The sequence below is a fragment of the Fusarium odoratissimum genome (genome assembly GCF_000260195.1).
Source record: "Fusarium odoratissimum NRRL 54006 unplaced genomic scaffold supercont1.34, whole genome shotgun sequence".
Taxonomy (NCBI): Eukaryota; Fungi; Ascomycota; class Sordariomycetes; order Hypocreales; family Nectriaceae; genus Fusarium; species Fusarium odoratissimum.
Genome location: NW_022158717.1, coordinates 251,891 through 273,545, shown reverse-complemented (window position 1 = coordinate 273,545; position 21,655 = coordinate 251,891). Strand labels below are relative to the sequence as shown.

The 21,655-nt window shown below is 47.9% G+C and overlaps 11 protein-coding genes across 11 annotated transcripts; 6 read left to right on the top strand and 5 right to left on the bottom strand.

The window, feature by feature from the left end:
* Nucleotides 1–1,012: 1,012 nt before the first annotated feature.
* On the top strand, nucleotides 1,013–2,542 carry FOIG_13624 (uncharacterized protein; the record flags this gene model as incomplete). The annotated part of the gene is made up of 1 exon (XM_031214782.1): nucleotides 1,013–2,542. One exon carries the CDS (start codon nucleotides 1,013–1,015, stop codon nucleotides 2,540–2,542), a length of 1,530 nt encoding a protein of 509 aa, XP_031055579.1.
* FOIG_13623 (uncharacterized protein) lies at nucleotides 2,492–3,029 on the bottom strand (the record flags this gene model as incomplete). The annotated part of the gene is made up of 1 exon (XM_031214781.1): nucleotides 2,492–3,029. One exon carries the CDS (start codon nucleotides 3,027–3,029, stop codon nucleotides 2,577–2,579), a length of 453 nt encoding a protein of 150 aa, XP_031055578.1. The 3' UTR covers nucleotides 2,492–2,576.
* A 661-nt stretch (nucleotides 3,030–3,690) lies between these two features.
* Nucleotides 3,691–6,557, bottom strand: FOIG_13622 (uncharacterized protein; the record flags this gene model as incomplete). The annotated part of the gene is made up of 6 exons (XM_031214780.1): nucleotides 3,691–4,579; nucleotides 4,630–4,980; nucleotides 5,033–5,402; nucleotides 5,454–5,611; nucleotides 5,662–6,036; nucleotides 6,094–6,557. 6 exons carry the CDS (start codon nucleotides 6,555–6,557, stop codon nucleotides 3,748–3,750), a joined length of 2,550 nt encoding a protein of 849 aa, XP_031055577.1. The 3' UTR covers nucleotides 3,691–3,747.
* Nucleotides 6,558–7,645: 1,088 nt separating this feature from the next.
* On the bottom strand, nucleotides 7,646–8,236 carry FOIG_13621 (uncharacterized protein; the record flags this gene model as incomplete). The annotated part of the gene is made up of 3 exons (XM_031214779.1): nucleotides 7,646–7,739; nucleotides 7,790–8,010; nucleotides 8,063–8,236. The coding sequence occupies 3 exons, from the start codon at nucleotides 8,234–8,236 to the stop codon at nucleotides 7,646–7,648; spliced, it is 489 nt and encodes a 162-aa protein (XP_031055576.1).
* A 684-nt stretch (nucleotides 8,237–8,920) lies between these two features.
* FOIG_13620 (uncharacterized protein) lies at nucleotides 8,921–10,108 on the top strand. The gene has a single exon (XM_031214778.1). The coding sequence runs from the start codon at nucleotides 8,972–8,974 to the stop codon at nucleotides 9,674–9,676; it is 705 nt and encodes a 234-aa protein (XP_031055575.1). The 5' UTR covers nucleotides 8,921–8,971; the 3' UTR covers nucleotides 9,677–10,108.
* Nucleotides 10,109–10,434: 326 nt separating this feature from the next.
* FOIG_13619 (uncharacterized protein) lies at nucleotides 10,435–13,766 on the top strand (the record flags this gene model as incomplete). The annotated part of the gene is made up of 6 exons (XM_031214777.1): nucleotides 10,435–10,574; nucleotides 10,637–11,085; nucleotides 11,178–11,492; nucleotides 11,546–11,874; nucleotides 11,937–12,411; nucleotides 12,460–13,766. 6 exons carry the CDS (start codon nucleotides 10,435–10,437, stop codon nucleotides 13,764–13,766), a joined length of 3,015 nt encoding a protein of 1,004 aa, XP_031055574.1.
* A 161-nt stretch (nucleotides 13,767–13,927) lies between these two features.
* Nucleotides 13,928–14,557, bottom strand: FOIG_13618 (uncharacterized protein; the record flags this gene model as incomplete). Its single annotated transcript, XM_031214776.1, has 1 exon — nucleotides 13,928–14,557. One exon carries the CDS (start codon nucleotides 14,555–14,557, stop codon nucleotides 13,928–13,930), a length of 630 nt encoding a protein of 209 aa, XP_031055573.1.
* A 181-nt stretch (nucleotides 14,558–14,738) lies between these two features.
* FOIG_13617 (uncharacterized protein) lies at nucleotides 14,739–16,238 on the bottom strand (the record flags this gene model as incomplete). The annotated part of the gene is made up of 3 exons (XM_031214775.1): nucleotides 14,739–15,361; nucleotides 15,659–15,882; nucleotides 16,018–16,238. The coding sequence occupies 3 exons, from the start codon at nucleotides 16,236–16,238 to the stop codon at nucleotides 14,739–14,741; spliced, it is 1,068 nt and encodes a 355-aa protein (XP_031055572.1).
* Nucleotides 16,239–16,493: 255 nt separating this feature from the next.
* FOIG_13616 (uncharacterized protein) lies at nucleotides 16,494–16,871 on the top strand (the record flags this gene model as incomplete). Its single annotated transcript, XM_031214774.1, has 1 exon — nucleotides 16,494–16,871. The coding sequence occupies one exon, from the start codon at nucleotides 16,494–16,496 to the stop codon at nucleotides 16,869–16,871; it is 378 nt and encodes a 125-aa protein (XP_031055571.1).
* Nucleotides 16,872–16,874: 3 nt separating this feature from the next.
* On the top strand, nucleotides 16,875–18,540 carry FOIG_13615 (uncharacterized protein; the record flags this gene model as incomplete). Its single annotated transcript, XM_031214773.1, has 3 exons — nucleotides 16,875–16,927; nucleotides 16,989–17,873; nucleotides 17,925–18,540. 3 exons carry the CDS (start codon nucleotides 16,875–16,877, stop codon nucleotides 18,538–18,540), a joined length of 1,554 nt encoding a protein of 517 aa, XP_031055570.1.
* A 912-nt stretch (nucleotides 18,541–19,452) lies between these two features.
* On the top strand, nucleotides 19,453–20,952 carry FOIG_13614 (uncharacterized protein; the record flags this gene model as incomplete). Its single annotated transcript, XM_031214772.1, has 3 exons — nucleotides 19,453–19,895; nucleotides 19,954–20,179; nucleotides 20,236–20,952. The coding sequence occupies 3 exons, from the start codon at nucleotides 19,453–19,455 to the stop codon at nucleotides 20,950–20,952; spliced, it is 1,386 nt and encodes a 461-aa protein (XP_031055569.1).
* Nucleotides 20,953–21,655: the final 703 nt, after the last annotated feature.

Genomic DNA, 21,655 nt, shown 5'->3' with positions numbered 1-21,655 from the left:
ATTTGCAAAGGACTAGCAGCCCTACGGTATTAAAATACTCCTTACTTGGGAGCAGCAGCAGGAGAGACTGTCTAGGCTGCGACTCAGCATGGAAAACGGCACCCGATCGAAGGATTCAGGTTCCCCACCCACCAAGAGAAAAGAACGCAAGCAGGGGTGAGCAACAACATGTGATCAGTCATTGCAATTTGTATCCTTTAGCAAATGGCCTCGAATCTGTTCGAGCAGGGCAGATCCTTAACAAATCCAAACAGTTGCATATACGCTGCCTACCGGGTTACCGGGTTACCGGAAATGTTACACCCGTGTGCATGCCAAGATAGTTGCTTGTGAACATCGGGCCACCCTCCTCGTTCCAAATTCCAACGTCATAAACCCACGGAAAACACCATTTTTGCCAGTTAATAATATTCAAGCTAAGACTCTTAATGTTTGCATAGCATGATAACCAGACGGCGCGGACATTTTATTAGTTCCCGCCCGTTAAAATGTCCCGGTCCAGAATTTAAAGTTCCTTCATCCCTGGTTCCCTGTTGGCGTTGCATGAACTTGGCCGACTTGGCATTATTGGTAACATCTTCATCAGAAATCTGCAGATGATCGGCACTTCTAAGACTTGGGTAACGGTCGGAAAACCAGGTCCCCAGTATCCGTCACGCTGCGTTGGTTCAAGAACACTTGGCTGCATTGAAGGATCAGGCCACTTCCCTACGTACTGCCGTCGGTTGTTCCCAAGAGTATTGTTTCAACTTTTTCGTCGATTCCATGCAGCCAGAAACTCATTACTATTCCTTCGTATAGCAAACCCCTCACTGTTAATGCTGCAAGATCTCTATAGCTTCTTGGGACAACCAGCTAAGAAGAAGAAAGGGGTTCACCAAATCATCCTGCAGAGAACCCACTCTCGGCTACCAGGCTCATAAATCCAGCTCAATCTCACACCCATACTCTTCCCCATCACGCATACTTTCACACACACACACTCATCCGAACCCACAAAGCGCCCCACGCCATGCCCAAGCAACAGGTCTACCATCTTCACCCACTTGGCTGGGAAAACGATCCCGAAGAGGAGAGATTCAAGGTCACCACGCTCGACTACCTCACAGTCTGCAGCTACAACAACTACGCTCTGTTCTTCAAGCTAGAGGACTCGGAGAAGGAAAGAGCCGCTGAGATCCTCAAAGCCGGGCTTGAGAGGACGCTGGCTCAGGCGAGACACTACTGTGGAACCATTGAGAAGGATCCTGGCGGTGGTCACTCTTTCACCAAGAAGAGGGATAGTACTGTTCGCTTTTTTGTGCAGTGGCTTGATGCGCCTGAGGATGTGGATAGGTATCCTTCATTTGAGGATCTTGAGAAGACAAACTTTAGTGCTGTGACGCTTGGGGATCTTGAGCAATGGAGTGTACCGCCCATGACATATGGCGAGAAGCCTGAAGCACATCCAGACAACAGTCCTGTCGTTTCAGCCTTCAAAGCCAACTTCATCAGAGGTGGATTGGTGTTTAACATTCACCATCATCACTACACCAATGATGTCATGGGCTGGGCGGGTTTTGTTCATCAGCTAGCTGAGAACTGCAACGCCGATGTGAACGGCACCAAGCATCCAAGCTGGGACCCTCTGAACCTCGACGTCTCACGCCTCATCAAGCAAGAGCCACCAGAGGATCAAAAGATCGATGGCCCAGCTCCCCCAGAGCGCCATCCCGCTCATCAAGTCGGCGTGTCTCTGCTGTTCCACCTCCCCAAGAGCAAGGCAGCCGAGCTCAAAGCAAAGGCCACTCCCACCGACGGGACGTGGATCTCGACATACGATGCCTTCTCAGCCTTCATCTGGCGCAACCTCACGCGTATTCGAGCGCCCGTCTTCAACCCCGATCCGAAGTCGACTTTATACTGGTGTGAGGCGATTGATATGAGACGACGAATGCACAGTCCAAAGGTGCCACCACGCATTCAGCATAATGTCATGTTCGCTGTGACATCTCCTACGGCACCTGTTACGCAACCTACTGTTACACAGATTATGTCGGAGTGGTCGCTGTCAGAGTTGGCGTCGTATATTCGCCGATTGACCAACAGCGTTACGCAAGAGAACCTCGACAAGACGCTTGAAATGGTCGCTACCATTCGCGACAAGACGTCACTGAACACCCGAGTCGATGCTCAGCCCCCTCTATCGATCCTTCAGACTGACCATCGAGATGCGAACATCACTTCGGCCGACTTTGGCTTCGCGAAGCCAGCTACATACCGTCACCTGCTCGATCGCATCACTGAGGGTGTTATCATTGTTTACCCACCTCGCGACCCATCGCCCGAGTCAGATGAGGGATGCGAGTTTGCTATCTTCTATGAGAAGAGGTTGGCTCAAGATTTGATCAATGATCGTGAATGGATTGAGTATTTCGAGTATAGAGGTGTTGATGCCGAGGATGCTTCTGAAGCCAAGAAGTCAAATGGCACTAATGGCAACAATGGGCTCAACGGTACAAATGGCACAAACGGTACCAATGGCGTGAATGGTTCCCACTAGATGCAGATATATGTAGTCGCCTTGAATGAACCGATCAAACGCTCAATACCTTCCAGTAAAGCCTCTCCATCCTCAAGCTCTCCATGAACCAGTCGTCGGCAACTTTCTTCCACGTCTCATGATAATGTCCACCGCCCGTTCCATGAACACCACCTTCATGTTCCTTCGTCCCAGCATGATATGTAACAGCCCAGATAGACTTGATCTCATCAGGTGCTATCTGCTCCATCTCAGCTGGTCCGACAATGTGAATCGTCTGCATCGTCTTGAACTCATTCTCAAAGAAAGCCACCCAGTCCTTCGTTGAAGACCACGAGTACTCGATGTCTCCCTTCGTGATTACACTCCCATCTGGGTTGTGAAACAGAAAGGTCGCGTTGGGCAGCATGATGCTGTCGAAGCGGTCCCATTGATTGGAGTCGGCGAAGCGACAATACTGTGCCTTCTTGCGCTGGATAATCGCAGCAGCTTCGGTGGAGACCGCCATTTCGACGAAGCAAAAATGTGTTACTGTGTATCGCCTACGAGGCGCGAGTGAGTAAGTGTTTATGGTGTACTATCGTAATGAGTCTACACCTACCAAAAGGAAATTCCTGTACAGGGCGCTGATAAATAAGGTTGAAGTTCAAAAAGGCTTGACTGTCATCTTAAAACTCATCTTATAGTGGCATTAATTACATAATAATACCAGTAACGCAACAGGGATGCACTAGCATCAAGAACAGATAAAGCGAACCATACGTCTTTTGCAACAGGAATGTGTAAATCTATAAAGGGCCTCTTTATGAGTGATACTCGCCTCCATGGATTTGACTGATAGTTTTAGGTCATGATACATGAAATATGTATCTTTTGGCCTCTGTTTGAACTTGCACGCAAGGCCTTGCCAAGGTCTTGGCTACGGTAACCTCCTCTTTAACACCTTGGTTGGGAATGACTGAATCTATGAGATTCGGGACTGAGTCCCTTAAGTCTTTCAAGACACTGGGTAGGACTAGGAAATACTCATGAAATATCCATCAGCTCTTATTCTAATTCGATGCCAGATAGTCTATCATAACAGCATACCGATCTTTGAAAAAAAAACAGCCCAAGGTAGGCTTCAAAGGCGCGACGAGGGCAGACAGAAGCCTACTAGGGCTGCTATTGCCACAGGTAACTGCAATGTATTTTTTGTCATCTGTTATTACTATCTATTTATCCATCTATTTCTTCGTCTCTGGCATCAATGACTCGAATCCCTCTATTACTGCGGTCTTGTCCTTCTGGCGTTCCGCCTCACCACTCCTCTCAATAACATCCCTCCCCTCAATCTTCCTCGCCTCCACAATACTCTTCCCCGTCTTCCTCTTCACAAGCGCCCTCGCACTCAGGTACGCCCCCTGTCCCGGCAACGCGAACAACCCTATCGCACCAGAACTCACCTTAGTTCCCAGATTCAGTAATCCAATACCGACACCTTTCGCAGCACCCGCAGCGCCTTCTTTCTTCGCTCCTCTCACAGGCTCCATGACTATACCGCCTATACCTTCAACCATACCATGTGCAAAGTTCTTCCCGGCTGCTATACCGCCTGATTTCCAATCTGTAACGGCACCTGGATCGTAGGCTTTGCCGCCGTAGAGTTTGGGGGCGTTGCGCATTCCTTCTGTCACGGCGTAGGGGAGGTCGAGAAGCATGCCTTTTGAGTAGTGCTTGAAGAAGCCACCGACACCCGAAGCTGAGCCCTTCACAGCTGCTAGTGCACCATGTTGGGGATCTTTATCTTTGGTGGCCGTTGGTGCTGGAGGCAGATCCATGCCAGCTGGCCTGCCAAAGACATCCTCCTCCGAGGGGCGTTTCGAGTTATCCCCCGATCGATCTCGACTTGCTGATCTGCTACCACTTGGAGTCACGGGTCGCAGAGCTTGGATGGGTTTGACGACAATGTCAGAGGCTGATGTGACCATACCAACTCCAGTCGTGGCGAGCGTCGCAAGTGTCGCAGTCAGCGGATCCCAACGGCGGTTCTCAATATGAACTGGCTGCGGTTGGTAACTACAAAATGGTCAGCAAACTCTTCCCATGCTTGTCACGGTGTAACATACGCCTTGAGGTTGTTCCACGACACCTTCTCACCCTCGACTAATATCTCAGCAGCCATCTTGGATAGTTTTATCTTCTTACCCTTCTTTTCGTACAGCCATGCTGCAGAGCGATTGGGTAAGAGGTCACATCGCATATTATTGAGAGGTAGGTTCTCATGGAAGGATGCCACGGCTCGCCTGACACCGGCTTCACATGACATCTTATCGGCGATTTGTCGTGCAGCTGTGGAAGCTTCAGGTGTCAAACAGAAGAGAATAGCTTCGGCGAGGTTGTTGCTGTTCAGGGACTTGAATGGAATGGGAGCTGGACCTGCACCACCGGCGTGAACCATGTTTCCCCAAAATGGTTGACTATCCACCATGGTCAACAAGAGCAGCTAAGTTAGGGGGGGCGACGACTTACTCTCCGAAGAACGGTACAATGGTAGTAGGCTTTGCGTTGAGGAGCCCGCATGCCGTGGTCCCAGCACCTCCATGATGTATTACCGCAGTAACATGTTGAAATAGCCACTCGTGCGGACAATCGCCTAGGAAGAATACTTGATCGTCACCAGGTGAATCACCTCCAAGCTTACTCCATCCTCGAGAAACGATTGCCCGTGTCCCCGTCGCACGAACAGCGTCGAGAATTGTCGCTGTCAACTTCTCGGGGTCATCGATAACAATGCTGCCAAAGCCTATGTAAATCGGTGGCGGACCACTGGCCAAGAACTGCTCCAACGCTGATTCAGGTTGATATTTTGGCGCATCGCGGAAGAAGAAACCGCAAACATCTGTCACGGCTTGTCAGTGAACGGTCAGTAAGGGCATGGATCGAGACATACCAATGTTCTCGGGCCAGTCTGCTGGCTTGGGTACCAAAGCTGGAGACCAACAGTATGTGACGGGTACGCCCAAAGTCTCCGTCAAACACGGACCCTCGCTAAATGGAATCGGTTCCAGATCTATTGTGCCTCTCCATGCGTTAATGATATCGCCGAGCCTTTCTCGAGTTAGAACATGTTTATCTAAAGCCATTCTTCCAGAACTCACCCTTGCCAAGTCATCCACTCAACCAACGAATACGACACATAATTCGCAGCAGTCGCCGACATATCACTCCCATTCGCCTTCAGATTCGCAAGTGGATGGCAAAACTCCCTCGTGCTCGTCCACGGCATCGTGAACATCAAATGCAATGGGATACCGAGAGCTTGCGCGCAATGGATATGCGCAAAACTAGGTGGATTCGCAATGATCGCATCTGCAACAAACGGTTGTCCTGTGAGCTCATCAGGCTCAATGCAAGAGCTCCAGCACTTGTGCAGCATTTCGTCGACCATTTTGCGTTTCCGCTGTATTTCGCCTCCGCGTAGTGTCTTCATGCTGGGGAATAGGCCGGGGTTTTTGACCATGTAGGCCATCAGTCTTTACAGAATCGTTAGCTTCTGCTGGTGTCAACAATTGAACCTGGAGAAAACTTACTCAGCAGGATCACCGCCAATGGAGAAGAATTCAAGACCAGACTCTCTCACGAATTTGTCGAACTGGCCGTGTGTCGCAAGTCGCACCCGATGGCCATGGCGCTGTAGTTCGGTGCCCAGCGCAACAAATGGCTGGACGTCGCCTCGACTACCGACAACCTGAATGACGATATTGAGACGAATGCTCCTTTCACTTGTTTCAGTGTATGCAGGCGGTTGATTCTGTCCATAAGAAATGGGAGGCTTTCCCGTCGGAACCAGTTTCGACAGTCGCCGAGCTATTCTCGAACTAAGATCGATGTCAATTCGTCCATCTTCACGACCAGTTGTCGTGGCTTCTAATTCCGCCAGCGCTTCATAGGGCGGAAGCTCATCTGGTAGTGGGGCGCTATGCTCGCCATTTGCTGGGAGCTCGAAATATCTCGTCTGTCGGTTAGATTGGTCGTTATCTGATGTTGGGGACATGTTTGCTCAAGTCGATGAAGGTGAAGGGAATTGGAAGTAATTGAAGAAGTTCTCAGCTGCCAGTCAGGGCGACGCCATGTTATAAGAAATCCGACCGTGAAACATTGCAGCCAATTGACTGATTGCAGAGAGCGGAATGGCCGAAAAGACGCTATCGCCAAATACGCGTATCACAAGATACACTCGTACACGAAAATCCGACTAATGACTCCAACGCAGAGCTTCAGAGCCATAAACATGATACGTTTCTCGGGTAAAAGGGTGATTTGGAGAAAAGTTAATATACGAGAATATGCAAATTTAAATCTCCGATCGGATATACGTACGTGTTTCAATCAATCGGAAGAGAATCCCATTGACAAGTGTCGAGTTACGTGAGCCAAGCTGCCCAAGCCTTATGAGGCAGTGGGTGTGAATGGCGGGTTGAGATGTGGAGACAATAAATACGCGTATTAAGAAAGGCTTTGGTGAGCCGCCTACGACTCGGTTCCCGCTTTACGCTAGACTTTGTCGGTTATAGCTCGTTGCATGGGGATCAGGGCTGTGCGTTTAGATCCGAAAACATTTTCAAGCTGAGTTTAGGGTAGTCAACTAACAGCCACTGTTTAAATGTAATCGAACTGTTTCTCAGTCTTTTTCGTCAATTGAGATATAACTATAGCATCACTGGGTTTTTTTTTTTTTTTTTTTTTTTTTTTTTATATTAAAGGCAAAGCTCTATAGTGGAAGTGTGTGTCAACGCTTCGACGTAAGACCCGCGCGCAAGCACCAGCCGCCAGCTTTCAATCATAGCAGGTGGTTAGGATAACTTTTCATGAAAATAAACATCAACCAATGCCCTAACTCGAAACTGTCAAATGGCGGTAACTAAGAGACATAATATAATAGTTATTTGAACCAAGAATATATCAAAGAGTCTCATATTTCATTTATTCGTGCATCTCAAATTTCTTGTTCATTTTGAGATGTTGTTCTCATACAGAACATCACCCGCTCAGCGGATCGGTGCCCAGCATAACCCTTCATTATCCCCCATGATTAAGGCTCAGCTGCCACAATGAGTATCACCGGCCTGAGTCGAAAGTGTTTTATTTCTCAGGCCCATGTCCACGTCGGACGCCATTGCGCTTGAAGTACTTGTGATCCTTCCAGGCAATAACAGCCGCCCAAAAGTTGACAAATCTGCGCAGTGTCAGCCAGTTCCTTGATGAGTATGAGGCAAAGCAACTTACGCAACGACCAGTGCCACCAAGCCAACTATGATACCAAGTGCACAATTTGCACCGATGCATACTTTGGTAGCCATGTTGAACGCCAACCCCATCACAACCGCCCAGAAGACGATGTCCATGGTGTTCAGAATTGCATTTGCTTTGAGGCTTCCGAATCTTTTGAACTTGTCCACCTTTTGCGTGACGTATTCGTAGGCTAGGAAAGCGTACGACTTGAGACTCTGCGCAACTGTAAGTATTGATTGAATTATGTAGGATAAGATGATAACCCACCATTGTGATGGCCATGATGTCCGATCTGGTCATTGGGATACCTGATGGTTTCGTCGCAACTTTGGCGATTCCGAGAATGAAGGCAATTGTGATGGTGACGACTTGAAGGATAAAAACTTTGTTCTTCCAGCTGTGCTCAAAGAAGCGGCTGTCGAAAAAGTCTTTGATGCCCATGTTGTCGGTTGTTCGATTTGAAGGCGGAGAATGAATGGCAAAGTACGCGCGGCGAAAGGCAGAAGCAAGATGTCGAAAGAAGATAATAATGAGACGGTCGAGCGCAGATGCGTCAGGTTTCAAGTTTGAGATTGAATAAAGATGTTTGACCAAGATCTTTTCAGGATCTGATGTTGATATATATAGGGTCTATACGCGTATAGATCTTGGCGTTTCGGGGTGAGCCGTACGCGGAGAATTGTAAATCGGATCGCAGATAAGCTCAGCCACGAGGCTCAGCTGGAATGGCATATCTGATTCAGTTACGAAAAACATTTTCCCCCAAAGGATGCGCGCTATTTCCTAGATGCGCGAAAAATTTGATCACTGCTTGGCGGCGACCAAGACTGACCAGATCAGTGCTCGCCACTGGTGACTCTAATTAGTTGACTCTACCCCATCTCCCCGCAAGTCAGCCGTGTCTTTCACACATTTTTCGGTCAAAATAAATTCTATGGTTATGAAACAGTGGGAATTAAATATTTATAGTTTTGTGTTGGTGATGACCGTGATGGAAAAGAAGCCGCAGGGCTGTGAAACGGAGATCTACAGTCTTGGCAGGGAAGAGAGCTCATGATTGGTCGCGCAACCGCCTACAGTACTGATGGCCTGATGCCTACCAATGCGCATGAGGGGAAGAGTCATCGCAGCTGAAATTTGCAGATAAAGTCGGCTACGCCGCACAGAATCTGACATATGTGTACCAGAGTGCATGGCTATTTCTTCAAGTCCATTCATTTCAACATTGACTTCTTACTGTTGGATCAACAATCATCAACGCCTCAGCCTGTTCATCTCCGGGCTGTTATCCTCAAAATGACTCCCATGGCCATGAGATTAACTACACTGCTGGTCCTCGCGACTCAGTCTCTCTCTCAAACTGTCAATATCTTCCGTGAAATTCCAAGCGACGTCGATCAATGCATCCGACCATGTCTCTTCCGTCCCAACAACGCAAACGCTGATCTCGGCAGCGCTCTAAACTGCGGCGCACCATACCAAGAAAAATGCTACTGCGCAACGGATAGCGACAAAGCGAAAGCCGTGAGCAAACACATCGACAGCTGCGCACAAGCTAGTTGCTCAAACGGGCAAGAGTCGCAGGATGCTGAGACTATGCGACACTATTACGCTTCTTACTGCATGGGAAATGGTTACTCAGCAGAAGCGATGGAAGAATGGTACACAGGTACCGAGGCTCATGTCACGGGAACGGGTACAGCTACCGTAAAAGACATGTGGGGATGGAGTACGGGGACAAACGTAAGAGCGCATATTTTCCCTGACGCGACAGGACGGAACGGTAACAACGACGACGATAATGGCGGTGCATCTTTGACGAGCTTCAAGTTACTGTCCTTGGGGGTTCCAATAGTTGTGGCGCTTTCTCAGTGGATTTAGGGTTTAACTATTTCTCTCTGAGATATTGCTTTGAGTATTAGTCTGCGACCTAATAAAAAAGACTTGTACCTGTCTCATGTATTTGCTACACAAGGCTGGATCTTAAATGGGCAGACGGGGTAACAAAGGCCGAGGTGGAGAAAGGCCGGGGTGAGTAGAACGAGATATAAACGAGGTGAACAAGACAGTAAACGAGGCACTTTTCACAGCCGTGGTATATATAAGAAGCATTATTTTAAATAAAATATAACATAAAAGATATCTTAAGTAGTATATCCATTAAAGATAATATAATAGATATACTACTGTAGAAGGATTTAGTAGTAAATATAAAGAGAATAAAGCAAAGTCACACTGAGCAAGGGAACGAGGCGCGAACGAGATACAAACTACTGTACCCAAGTCCTGAAATGAGCCCGATGCACAAAGACGTCTAACGTTAATGGTGCCCCATTTCCCCACGGGGTAATCCCCTGAATCGGCAGTGCTAATCCCAATACGAATCAGCTTGTCCAGAAACGCTTGGTGAGTGCTGGGGAATCGCCATTGAGGGGGGTTGACTTCGCCGTAATAAACAGCGACAACTAATTTAGATAATGACTTGGGGATGTCAATCTCGCTGATAACTTGCCCGAGACGCGAGATTGGAAATGGACATAAAAGAAAGGCCTGTAGCTATCCGCAGAAGCCAATCTCCTCACTAACAAGTACAAGCACATTCATTATCACCTAACTCTGCTACTGGTCACTCAGGCTAGATGCGTCTCTACAGGTGCCAATTACTTGCCTCCACGGCTGCCATTGGCGTAGTCGTCGGGCAAGGTATTTCACCATTGTCCAACGCGGTCCCAGGATTCGAAGCTCCCTCAGCCGAGTATCGTCCCAAGTTCAGATATTGGTAAGTAAACTATCCAACCTCACGAAATGCCAACATTTAACTTATAATCCCCATCAAAAAAGGCTCCCAGATGCAGATGTTGACCACGATGTCCTCCAAACCGACATCCAAGACCTCCAAAAGCTCGGCGCCGGCGGTCTGGAGTTTCTCCCATTCTACAACTACGGCTTCGGCGGCGTGAACGACTCCAAGATGGAAACATATGCCTTTGGCAAGCCTGCGTTCAAGGAAGTTCTCCAGATTGCGCTTGAAGCTACAAAGGCGAATGGGCTGTCAATGGACGTGGCACTGGGTGCTAGCCAGGGCCAGGGTGTTCCCTCCAAGCCGCTCACTCCTGGTCTTGCCGTGCAACTTGTCTATGGCAAGGTGTCTGTTAAAGGAGGAGAAAAGTTTGATGGGGCTTTGCCAGCTGCTGATATCGACTGGAATGAGAACTTGGGGTATATTCACCCGCAGGAAAAGTTTGGTGGGAGCCGTCTTATTGGGGTCTCTGCCGCTGCCATTGCATCCAGTAAGTTATACATATTTAACCCCCCGTCTAGAGAATGACCACTCCTACAATCATTTATTACACCATCGTGTCTTGTACTGATGCCTTTGAAGGAAACGACTCGGGTGACAGCAATGCTTTCATCGCCTTGCATGAGAAGTCACTCGCCGACCTCACCGAGTACGTCAAGGACGGCAAGATCACATGGACAGCACCAAAAGACTATAAGGAGTACGTGTTATTTGCGCACTACGAGCGCTACACCAACCAGCGATCGTGTGATGGCGTTCCTACTGATGTAATTGCCAACGGCTCCTGGGTCACAGACCATTTCAGCGCCGCTGGGGCAAAGCTAGCATCCCAATTCTGGGAGAAGAACCTATTGAGTACCCAGATCCGCCAGTTGCTCAAGGAGGTTGGGAAGCACAGTAAGTTCAATCCCCGATAAGCTTTTGGTTTAGCCATTCTAACCTGGGAATAGCTTGGGAGGACAGCATGGAGATTCAAGCTTCGCTTTACTGGTCTCCTGGGTTCCCGGATCGTTTCAAGTCCAAGCGCGGTTACAACGTTATTAAGTATCTTCCATTGCTATTCCACAAGTCGACATCCTTTACAGCCGCCCAGGCTCCCTACAACACTACATTTTACCTCGATGGGACTCCGGATGACGGACAGAGCAAGTACCTCCAGGACTACCGACTGACCTTGAACGAGGGTTACCAGGAGTACCTGCAGACCTTCGAAGACTGGGCTGAATCGCTGGGCCTCTCACATTCGTGTCAAGTTGGGTACAACATTCCCTTGGACATTGTAGGTGTCCATGCTTCTAGCCGCAATTCTAGTGCCACGACATGTCTCTGACACGTTAATAGCTCGCGGATATACCGATTGTTTCCACCCCCGAACTCGAATCTCTGGCCTTCAAAACACCAGATCAAATGTCACAATTCGTCGGCCCCGCACACCTTGGACGTCGCAACATCATTTCCACAGAGATCGGCGCAGTAGCACAAGGCGCATACAGTCTGACCATTCCATCCCTCATCAACCTCTTCCACGATGCATTCGCAGGCGGCGTCAATGCCATGATGATCCATGGAATGACTTACACTGGAGAGCAAGTCGGTTCGACCTGGCCTGGATTCACGCCGTTTCAGTTTATCTACACTGAACTCTGGAGCCCCAAGCAGCCAGCGTGGAACTACATGTCTGAGATGATGAACTACACCGCCAGAAACCAGTTTGTCCTGCAGCAGGGAGTAGGCAAGAAAGACTTGGCCTTTTACCTGTACAAAGATCCTTATGGCATATCGGATGAGTATAATGGCACGGATCTTCGTGCTAGCGGTAAGCACCGCTGCCATACCATACCACTTTTGCTAATTGAGTCTCAAGGCTTCACCTATGAGTATCTGTCGCCAGCGAACTTTGGCTCAAAGACTTTCAAGGTTACGAACAAAATCTTGGACTCTCCAGGTGCAGGATATCGCGCGCTCATACTCAACCAGCAACAGTTCATCACTGTTGAGGCATCGAAAAAGCTCGTTGAGTTGGCCGATGCCGGGCTTCCAGTCATTGTCGTAGGGGATCTCCCCGCCACGACAATCGGAACTAAAGGCCAAGATGCTGTGTCCAAGAACATCTCGAAGCTCAAGGGATCCAAGTACTCCAACATTGCTTTCATCAAATCCGCCGACGATCTACTCAACGCACTTGGCAAACTTTCCGTCAAGCCCCGAGTGATGACAAGCTCAGATGCTGCGAAGAACTTGTATACCGTGTGGAGGTCAGACAAGAGCTCGGACTATCTTCTCCTCTTCAACCGGGGTTCATCATCGACTTTTGAGATCACGGCAGAGGTTGAACAAGGAAAGGTTCCTTACAAGCTCAACGCATGGACTGGACGACAAGTTGCTATGGCATCCTTCAAGCGCTCCTCGGGCAAGGTCACCTTCCAGGTGTCTTTGAAGGAAGGCCAAACCGCGATTATTGCGTTTACCAGTGGCAAGTCGAAGACGAGCATTGTCACACAGTCGGAGAATGTCATCGACGCTTCCTACAGTTCTGATGGCAAGGATGGCATTTCTGTCCTATTGGGAGATACTCAAGCCGCCTCCTTGACTTTCTCCAACGGACAGAGAAAGCAGATTCCTGCTGCCAGTAGCATCGACAAGAAGAATGCCCTCAACATCGATATCGGCAACTGGAACATGACTCTTGAGTCCTGGGTCCCTGGTCCCGACGAGACAAAGTCGGCATCTATCAAGAAGGTGATGAAGCTGGGCACTCAGAAGGCATTGCGGCCCTGGTCCGAGATTTCTGGAGCACAGAATGTATCAGGCGTTGGTACATACACAGCTACCTTCCAGGTCCCAAGAGTCACAAGCAAGGATTCCATCGCTGTACTGCAGCTTGGCCCTGTGCTCAACACCATTCGAGCATGGGTAAACGACAAGCAGCTTCCGGCGATTGACATTTACGGCGCTCAAATCGATGTATCGGATTATCTGGTTGCGGGAATCAACAAAATCCGGGTAGAGGTGGCGTCTACTTTGTTCAATGCGGTCAAGGCAAGAGTTGATTATGTCAAGGCGAATGGCGTTGGTCCAGCGGCACCTGCTTTGTATACTTTTGCAGATTGGCAAAGGCATGGATTAATTGGGCCCGTGTCCATCAAGAGTCTGCGCAAGGTCAGCTTGTAATATGCCACAGGTTTAGGTCAGCCAGAAAGGGAGAGCTGTAGTAAGGGCCGAATATTCACGATTCAGAATCCTCGGCTGATAGTGCTTGACGTAATGAGTAGTTCATGTCTAATAGGATAAAAGTGTCTCAAATGTTTCAATTATTGTGATTGTATGCCCCTTCAAATATGTACAGTTCCCTCTGATGGCCCCGTGAATCGTTTGGAGAGACCCAATAGCCAAGATGAGATGATGAAGATCAGACTGACTGCAAAAATAGCAACAAGATGATTCATGGAACTTCCAGTAACAGGCCGAGCAACAGGGAATGCAAACACGACGCTAAAGAAAAGCATGAAGATGGTCGCCAGCGCATTGACGATGTATCCATATCGACCCAAGGAGAAAGCCCTCTTGGGCAGTGAATCGCGACCTGTGAATAACAAGACAGTCTGTGGCAGTACAACTGTGATGTTGAGTGCAAATAGAGTCAGGTTGATGAAGCTACTATAAGCTGTTTTTGAAGCAATGTAGAGTTTTCCGATGATGATCTGGAGGAAGAGCATGATAGCCGTTGCGCGTACTGGGTTAGATAGACCATCTGAGGCTGGAGACGTAGGAAGAGTAAGGGACACCACCATCTCGAGCAAATGGCCATAGAATCCGAGATGAGAAGACGAGAAGATTGAGAATAATGTTATAGAAGACGAGAATGTAATAAACCGACCAGATCGTCGTAGCCGTTTTCGAACCCAGAGCTTGATTATACACTTCCATGATCGGAGCGCCAGATGCAATAAGTCCCTGAACATCTTTGATGACATACATAAGACCAATGTTCCAACCAATCACTGTAATAACCCCGAGTATGATTGTAGCTCCGATTGAGATGGGGATATTGCGGCTTGGGTTGTCGACCTCTTCAGAGAGATGACTTGGCGCGTCAATACCGCAATAGGCCCAGGGACAACTTGCGAGACCAATCATAGCAGCTCATCCGTCTGTCCACCCAGAAACATTCGTGAATTCGGTAAAGACAAATTTACTGGGCTGCTTCACTTGAACTGCCAAGAACATTGCAAGCGATGCGATGAAGCCGATAATTGACATCCAAAACACTGAAACACCGATGCTTCCAATAGCTGCAGGGAATCGCGATGCAGCCAGGAAGGCGATAGTACATAAACAGATATGGACAAGATAGACATGCCAGCTCTGTATAACATATGTCTCGTTCCAGAGCGCTACCAAGTTCAAGATCGACTGTGCGACAAAGAAACTGCAAGACGCCGTAGCTCCTATGGTGTACAGAATCGACATCCATCCCGTAAAGAAAGCAGCGAAGTGACGTGTTGAAGCGGGAAATGTCATGTAGACTATATGGTACTGGCCGCCTGCAGATGGAAAGGCAGAAGCGAGTTCAGCATAACCCGCTGCGAGGATACTCATGACGATGCCCCTGACAAGAAGACCGTAGATGAGAGCTGGTTCAGCGCCGCATGAAAGAGGGACGGCGAGACCGGAGGCGAAGGCAACCCAGGAGTTGATAGTTATAAAGCCAAATGCAATTGTTGATACAAGTGTGAAACGCTTTCGGAGGTGGGTTTGTTGATAGTCTGCATGCTCAGTTTGTGGTTTGTCACCAGGTGAAGGCTCACATGAGACGATAGATGAAATATATGACTGCTCGGCATAACGAGTTCGTCGTATCTCCGTCACTCAGTGAACAGTCACATCTTTCGAGGCCGTCCAATCTGTGCGTATTTTCCACCTAAGCTACTGTCATCAAAAGCGCTTAGGCCGTATATTATATTTACCTATTCAAATCTATAGGTGGCAGTTGTTAGTCCTCCTGATCTCTGCCAATAGTATATAAGTAGGGAGAACAGTAGTTAGCTGTTGGATGGGCTTACCCCCATACACGATCTCGCCATCGTGAAGGCTTTTCAAGGCTTGCAGCAGCTGCATCGCAAACGAGATGCAGGTGGCAGGCGATTTTTTAGGTGGATATTCTCGGAGGTTCAGGCCTAGCAAAGAGAAGACCATAACTCGATGGTGACCGTGGAGTCTATGTAGAAGAAAGGTGTTCTTAGACCAGAAGATACATAGTGTCTCATGCAGCACGGACAATCTCACACTGCATAGAATATTCGCGATCTTCTGAGTCCCCTAACGTCAAGTTCTTAGGGCGACGTCGCTATCATCAGTTATATCATGTGCCATCCAGACAGTTAGAAAGCTTCCATGGCCGAGTTTATGAAGAATGCGGTACCGACTAGCGAGAACCTCACCAATCTGGATAAGGTAGCATATGCCCCTAGGGTAGAGGTTAACATCCTTAGAGACCGCTTCAATATCGAACTCATATTCTGAATCTACAAAATCGCCCCAGTCTTCATCAAAGCCATCGACATTGCGAAGGGGTTCTACGTCAGACGAAGGTATTGAATTGCGAGATGGCGGATTTGCAGTCGGGTTCGACGCATGATCCATGACCCGGCGGTTGCTAGCTTTGATAGACTAGTAGTGATGTAGTAAGAAGTAGGAGTTAGATTGATTGTGATTTGGTTAGCATAAAGGCAGTGAAGATGATAATGGATGGTCAAATCAAGCACAGCCACGTTAGGCAGATTTGTGAACCGCTAAAGCCCGCTCACGTGAGGGGTACAACAGAAATTCTGTCTTCACATCTCACTAGTCGCCACCAGTATACGGATCCTTCAAATTATCATCAATCCAATATCTAAGATGGCCGATCCACTGTCTATCATTGGAACGGCCGGCGCGGTTGCTAACATCATCGATGTATTGACCAAAACGATCACCACGGTCTGTGACATGCGACAAGCATGGAAAACCGCAGACCTAACGATTTTGGCATTCGAGAATCAGCTCAACCTCCTCAAGTTCTCATTATGCGAAATCCAGAAATGGGCTGAATCTAAGGTCGATGATCAATCGCATCAATTGGTCCTGCAGGTGGATAGCTGTGTCACATGCTGTCGCCTGCTCATCAGCAAGATCGATGGTGAGGTCTCACAACTTGAGAAGACAGAAGCCGGGGATCTGATGATGGGATCCAAGATTTCTCTTCTCTTCAAGACCAAAGATATGGAGCAGATCTAACGAATGGTTGACCAGCAAACACATACGCTGACGCTCCTCCTGAGCGCTTGCAACGCGTGAGTTATTACGAATTTCAAGCATTTCCAAAATAGAGAGTGTTGCTGACCGTATATTTAGAAATGCTTTAGAAGAACAAAGAAAGATTCTTCAACAGCCCAAAATCATTAGGGCGTTGGAGGAGATGGGCCGAGATACTGCATCACTGATTGTTCATCGAGACTCCGACTCGATAGTGACAGCTACATCAGTAAGCTCTTCAAGATGGTCGGTGCAGTTTGCATTTGATAGGGAGCTGTTCATCACCAAAGTCTACGAGAAGTGGATTCGAAAACTCGCAACGACACGGAGGACACATAGTGCTACTATCCAAGGCGAACAGCAACGACCCTCAGACCCCCAAGCCCCTCCACCCGCCCCACTAACAGAACAAGCTACGCTCACTCGCACACAGAGTGTCGCATCCAGAGACTCATCTAGGTCATCTCAAAGCATAGGCGAACGAATTACTTCTTTGGGACGCACTGCTATGAGCATTGAGTTGAAACCTCTAAACCTCACCCGGCCCAGGAGTGATTCAAAGCTTAAGGCTAGGGAATCTCGGAGAATCGATCAGAAGTTGAAAGATGACTCAGAGAGTGCCAACAGACAGATCAAGGCAGTAATTGTGGGCTCAGACACGAGAAAACAAGTGTTTGAAGGGATAAGACGATCCCGTTATCGACCAGACTACTATGATAAGACCTATTACCGTCTAATAATCTTCGAAAACGTTATGGAGAGCTTGAAGTCCTTGATTGCTTCACTGCGATATGGCCAAGCCCTCAAAGGAGGAGACCCCTTATGGCAACACTTCGAGACTATTTTGTCCTGCGAGGAAGACTTGAACCCGGAAACCGGTCCCGACCCTGAATTCGCAAAAACGGTGGGCTTAGTCCTTGAACACCCAGCAACAAAGACCTTGATGGAGAGGAGTGGCTTCGTTCTCCCTAACAATGGCAAATAGTAAGTCTTTGGTCCGTGGTGATTTTGGACTGTGATGTTTACTTTTCTCAGTTTCTTAAATGAAATCGATCGAATCTTCTCTGAAGGATATTCACCAAGCGATGAGGATGCCATACGCTGTATAATACCAACACCGCCACCTGGCTTCGTAGAATGTCGGCTTGAATTTGGAAATATTAGTGTCCGTCTAACTGACCTAGGTAGCCTAGCGGGTAATGAAAAGGCGTTGTTCCCGCAACTTGAGGGCAAAATTATAATCTTTGTTCTCGATTTAGGATCCTACTGTCGCACCCTGCCCAGTGACGAAGACGAACTTTTTGGCGATACTGAACTTTCCGAGATGATGCTTCGATTCGAAAAGGCTATCAATTCACCATTTTTAAGGAACTCGGGGATTATTGTTGTTCTTAACAACGCCAATGCCTTGAGGGAAAAGCTCTTGACGGAACCGCTTAGTCGATGTTTTCCAGAATACACAGGCGGAAACGACTATCACAGGGTTTATGACTACATTGTTTCGAGGTTAAACCAGCTGAACCGGGCTTATCTTCCCATGCTCTTCCACCTTACCACTACGGTTTATGATGAAAGCTGTTATCGTTTCTTACAAGCTGCCATTAGAGAGATGGATATGAGTGCCACCCTAAAGGCATTAAACTTAGCATAGCTCAAATAGCCTCGGGAGAGAGACATCGAACATTCCAGATAGAAAACAAAGCCGAAGGCAGTTCGACATCTCAACTACCTCCCTACACCCAAACCCTGTCCAGAGTGGGTAAGCTTCGTGGTTGACTCTATCCTTGACGACTAAGTATGCAAGGCTCAGAATACCTTTAGCTTTTGAATTATTGGGTTAACTATGGCATTTCTGAAATAAGTTTCCCAGTTATGTTGACAAGATCAGCCATATGCCATAGCTGGAGACTCTTATCGAGATATTACGATAATGGTCTGTGTGGTATTGTATGATCTCCCAGTCTTGGAAGATGTCAGTATGGCATCCTTTGGGGAATTCTCCTTTGGCATTGATGAGTCTGTTTCATGGTAGTAGAACCAGAACGACTTCCTGAAACAGGGTTGATAATAGGCGATAGTCATTATTCCTCTCACATAACTATATGCCGAAGCCGACGCAGGGTTTCAAAGGCTTGTATGGCAGCGGTAACAAGGCTTAATTCCACGCTTCTGATTGGGTACTGATAGACAGATGTCGATTTGGCCTTCCGTAAAAATTGGGGGAGAGCTGTTTTTTACATGTTAAAAATAGGCTTTCCTGGAATGAGTCGTACTTAGTAATAGAACTAAATGTAATTTTACCCCACTTCTGCTCTACGTAGTTAGGTTGGACTTTCAGACCTATGAAGTAGATTATTCCATAAATTTATGTAATTTGTGTCACCTGCTTATTAACATGGTTGAAAAGATACGTAGCCTATTGCATGTAATGAGAGCCTGATCAGGCACCAATATGCAGTCAGCAAAGTCCTGGAACTGGTCCTAGACTTCTTCTCTTCATAATCCATAATTCACTAACCTTATCGTCTTGTAGCTCCTGTGGACTACTATCACCTATTTCGCCATGGCTGACCCTCTCTCCGTCGCCGGGTTGGCCTTGGCCGTGGTATCGCTAGGTCTCCAAGTCACTGTGAGTATCACGGATTACTTTGATTCTCTGAAATCCCGCGGCCAAGACATAGCCTCTATAATACAGCAGAACGGCACGCTGAGGAAGACACTCCAAGTTATCGAAATATCAATCTCTCGGTTTCAGAACGACCACAGAACTGCAGTCGAGGCATTGCGACAAAGCTTGGACTCGTGTAAAGGAGAGCTGAAGGGTTTAGAGAGCATGGTAGCGACGCTCATTACTAACGAGCAAGGCACAACTGGTCGGGGGAATAAGGCTCGGAACAAGGGCAAGAAACTGTTGTATCCATTGCATCGCCCAAAGCTCGAGCAAATTGCGACAAAATTACATCATATCAATGCGACTCTTCAGTTAGGATTGCAAAATCTAGGACTGTAAGTAAGCTCCATCCTCAGAACCTTATGAGCCTTCGTTTTCTGAGACGCTTGCCAGGGCTGTATCACATCTGGGGTCCGAGAAGTTAGCTACGCTACAGGCAACCTCACAGACTATTTCTAGTGATCTCCTAGTCGTTCAGTCTGAGGTTTCCGCTATAAGCACTCCTATTAGAGGTATACAAAGCACTGTATCTCAATTTGAGACACGCTTTGACGGCCTTGAGAATTTACTTCAACAGCTGCTTGTCCAAGGTTCGGCCATCAACGGAACACTACAAGAGGTAAGCATTATTATGCACTAGGGTTATTCTGTAACAAATCCTGACCTAGGTTTTAGATCACCCCTTTGATGGTTACCGGACGGCTTCTCGGAAAGCCGGCAGTATTGCAAGAGATGTGTGACGCTGTCAAGACTCCAGCGCGGCACATGTCAAAGCGGAAAATCTCAGTACCACATGAAAGTGCAGTAAGAGTCAGAACAGCTCTTTCGAGTTATGTCGGAGGCCGCTTCGCATGCTTATGTCGTCACCGCCGGCACCGCCAGCGCAAGAATGCTTCCTGGGGCTCCTTGAGCCTTTCTCACGAGACAACAACCGAGCAGCATGCGCCCGGGTGTCCAGCTACTCAAGCAATATCAGAACCGGATCGAACCCAGAAATTCGCCTTGACCTACGTTGGACTTAGGGCTCTGCTCAACTCAGCTATCCAGTTTTCATTTACCATTCGGTCTGGGGCAGGAGGATGGAGCCTCGGCCCCAATTTCACCTACTATCCTATTGTTGACTCAGAGTCTGCACCAGCTTTTAGGATGCTCTCCCTACTGATGCGGTCTCGGCACTACCCGTGGTCTGAATATGAAGACCGCGGCTTCCTTGAAGATGGAGCATGGCGTGAAGAGCTGCTACCCTCTGTGGTGTCCTCAATACTGCGTTTATTTCGAGCTAAGCAGGCGTCTCCTCGAGCAGTCGACGATAAGAACCAGTCTCTAGTGTACCATGTGGCTGAATGTGTGAGTCCCAATCCATTTCCTAGTTGGTTTAGTAAAAGCTTATGAAATCATCAGATAAGCTGCCACTATAGCGACTATAGCTTGGATCAGAGAGAATCTGACCAGCTTAGCCCTCTAATTGATCTTCTTGAGTATTTGGTTCTCAACAAGGCCCCAGCGAATGAATTCAATACAGACGGCGGGTAGGTCCCTAACTTTTATTTCGAAGTGGCGTTTGAAGTCGATTAACATGTTTTCAGTACGCCGCTTAGTACACTGTTTTCGTCAGATTCGTATACTAGTGTTACCCATCCAGTGCCTGCTGCCTCTGCAGACCTCATACTGCGATCGAACGCTGAGGACGCCTTAGCACATCGATCGTATCCCGATGATGCACCTTATTCAACAATATATCTTGAATCAGGACAAGAGACCGTGGTATTATCCATAGAGGTTCTGCTCGACTTTCTGTCTTGTTCAACTAAAATAGCTCAAGGTTTGTTCACCTATACTCTCAAGGAAATATAGTGTGTTATGCTGAGTAAAGTTTTCTGCATATTTAGCTTACGGATGCGGCCCACTAGGCTTAGCGATTCTATCTAACGTCCGTCACCCAAAGACTGGCCACCCCCACAGACCGGCCACCCCGACCAAAACACCAAGAACCGGATATCATGATCAATTAACTAATTATCTCAACACCACATTTTTTATATTAAATAAAAATTTAGTCAGTGAATATTTAGATGAAACTGAGTACAAAGGTCCT

Coding starts and splice junctions, on each gene's coding strand:
- FOIG_13620 (XM_031214778.1), top strand. CDS start 8,972: ATGTGTACCAGAGTGCATGGCTATTTCTTCAAGTCCATTCATTTCAAC.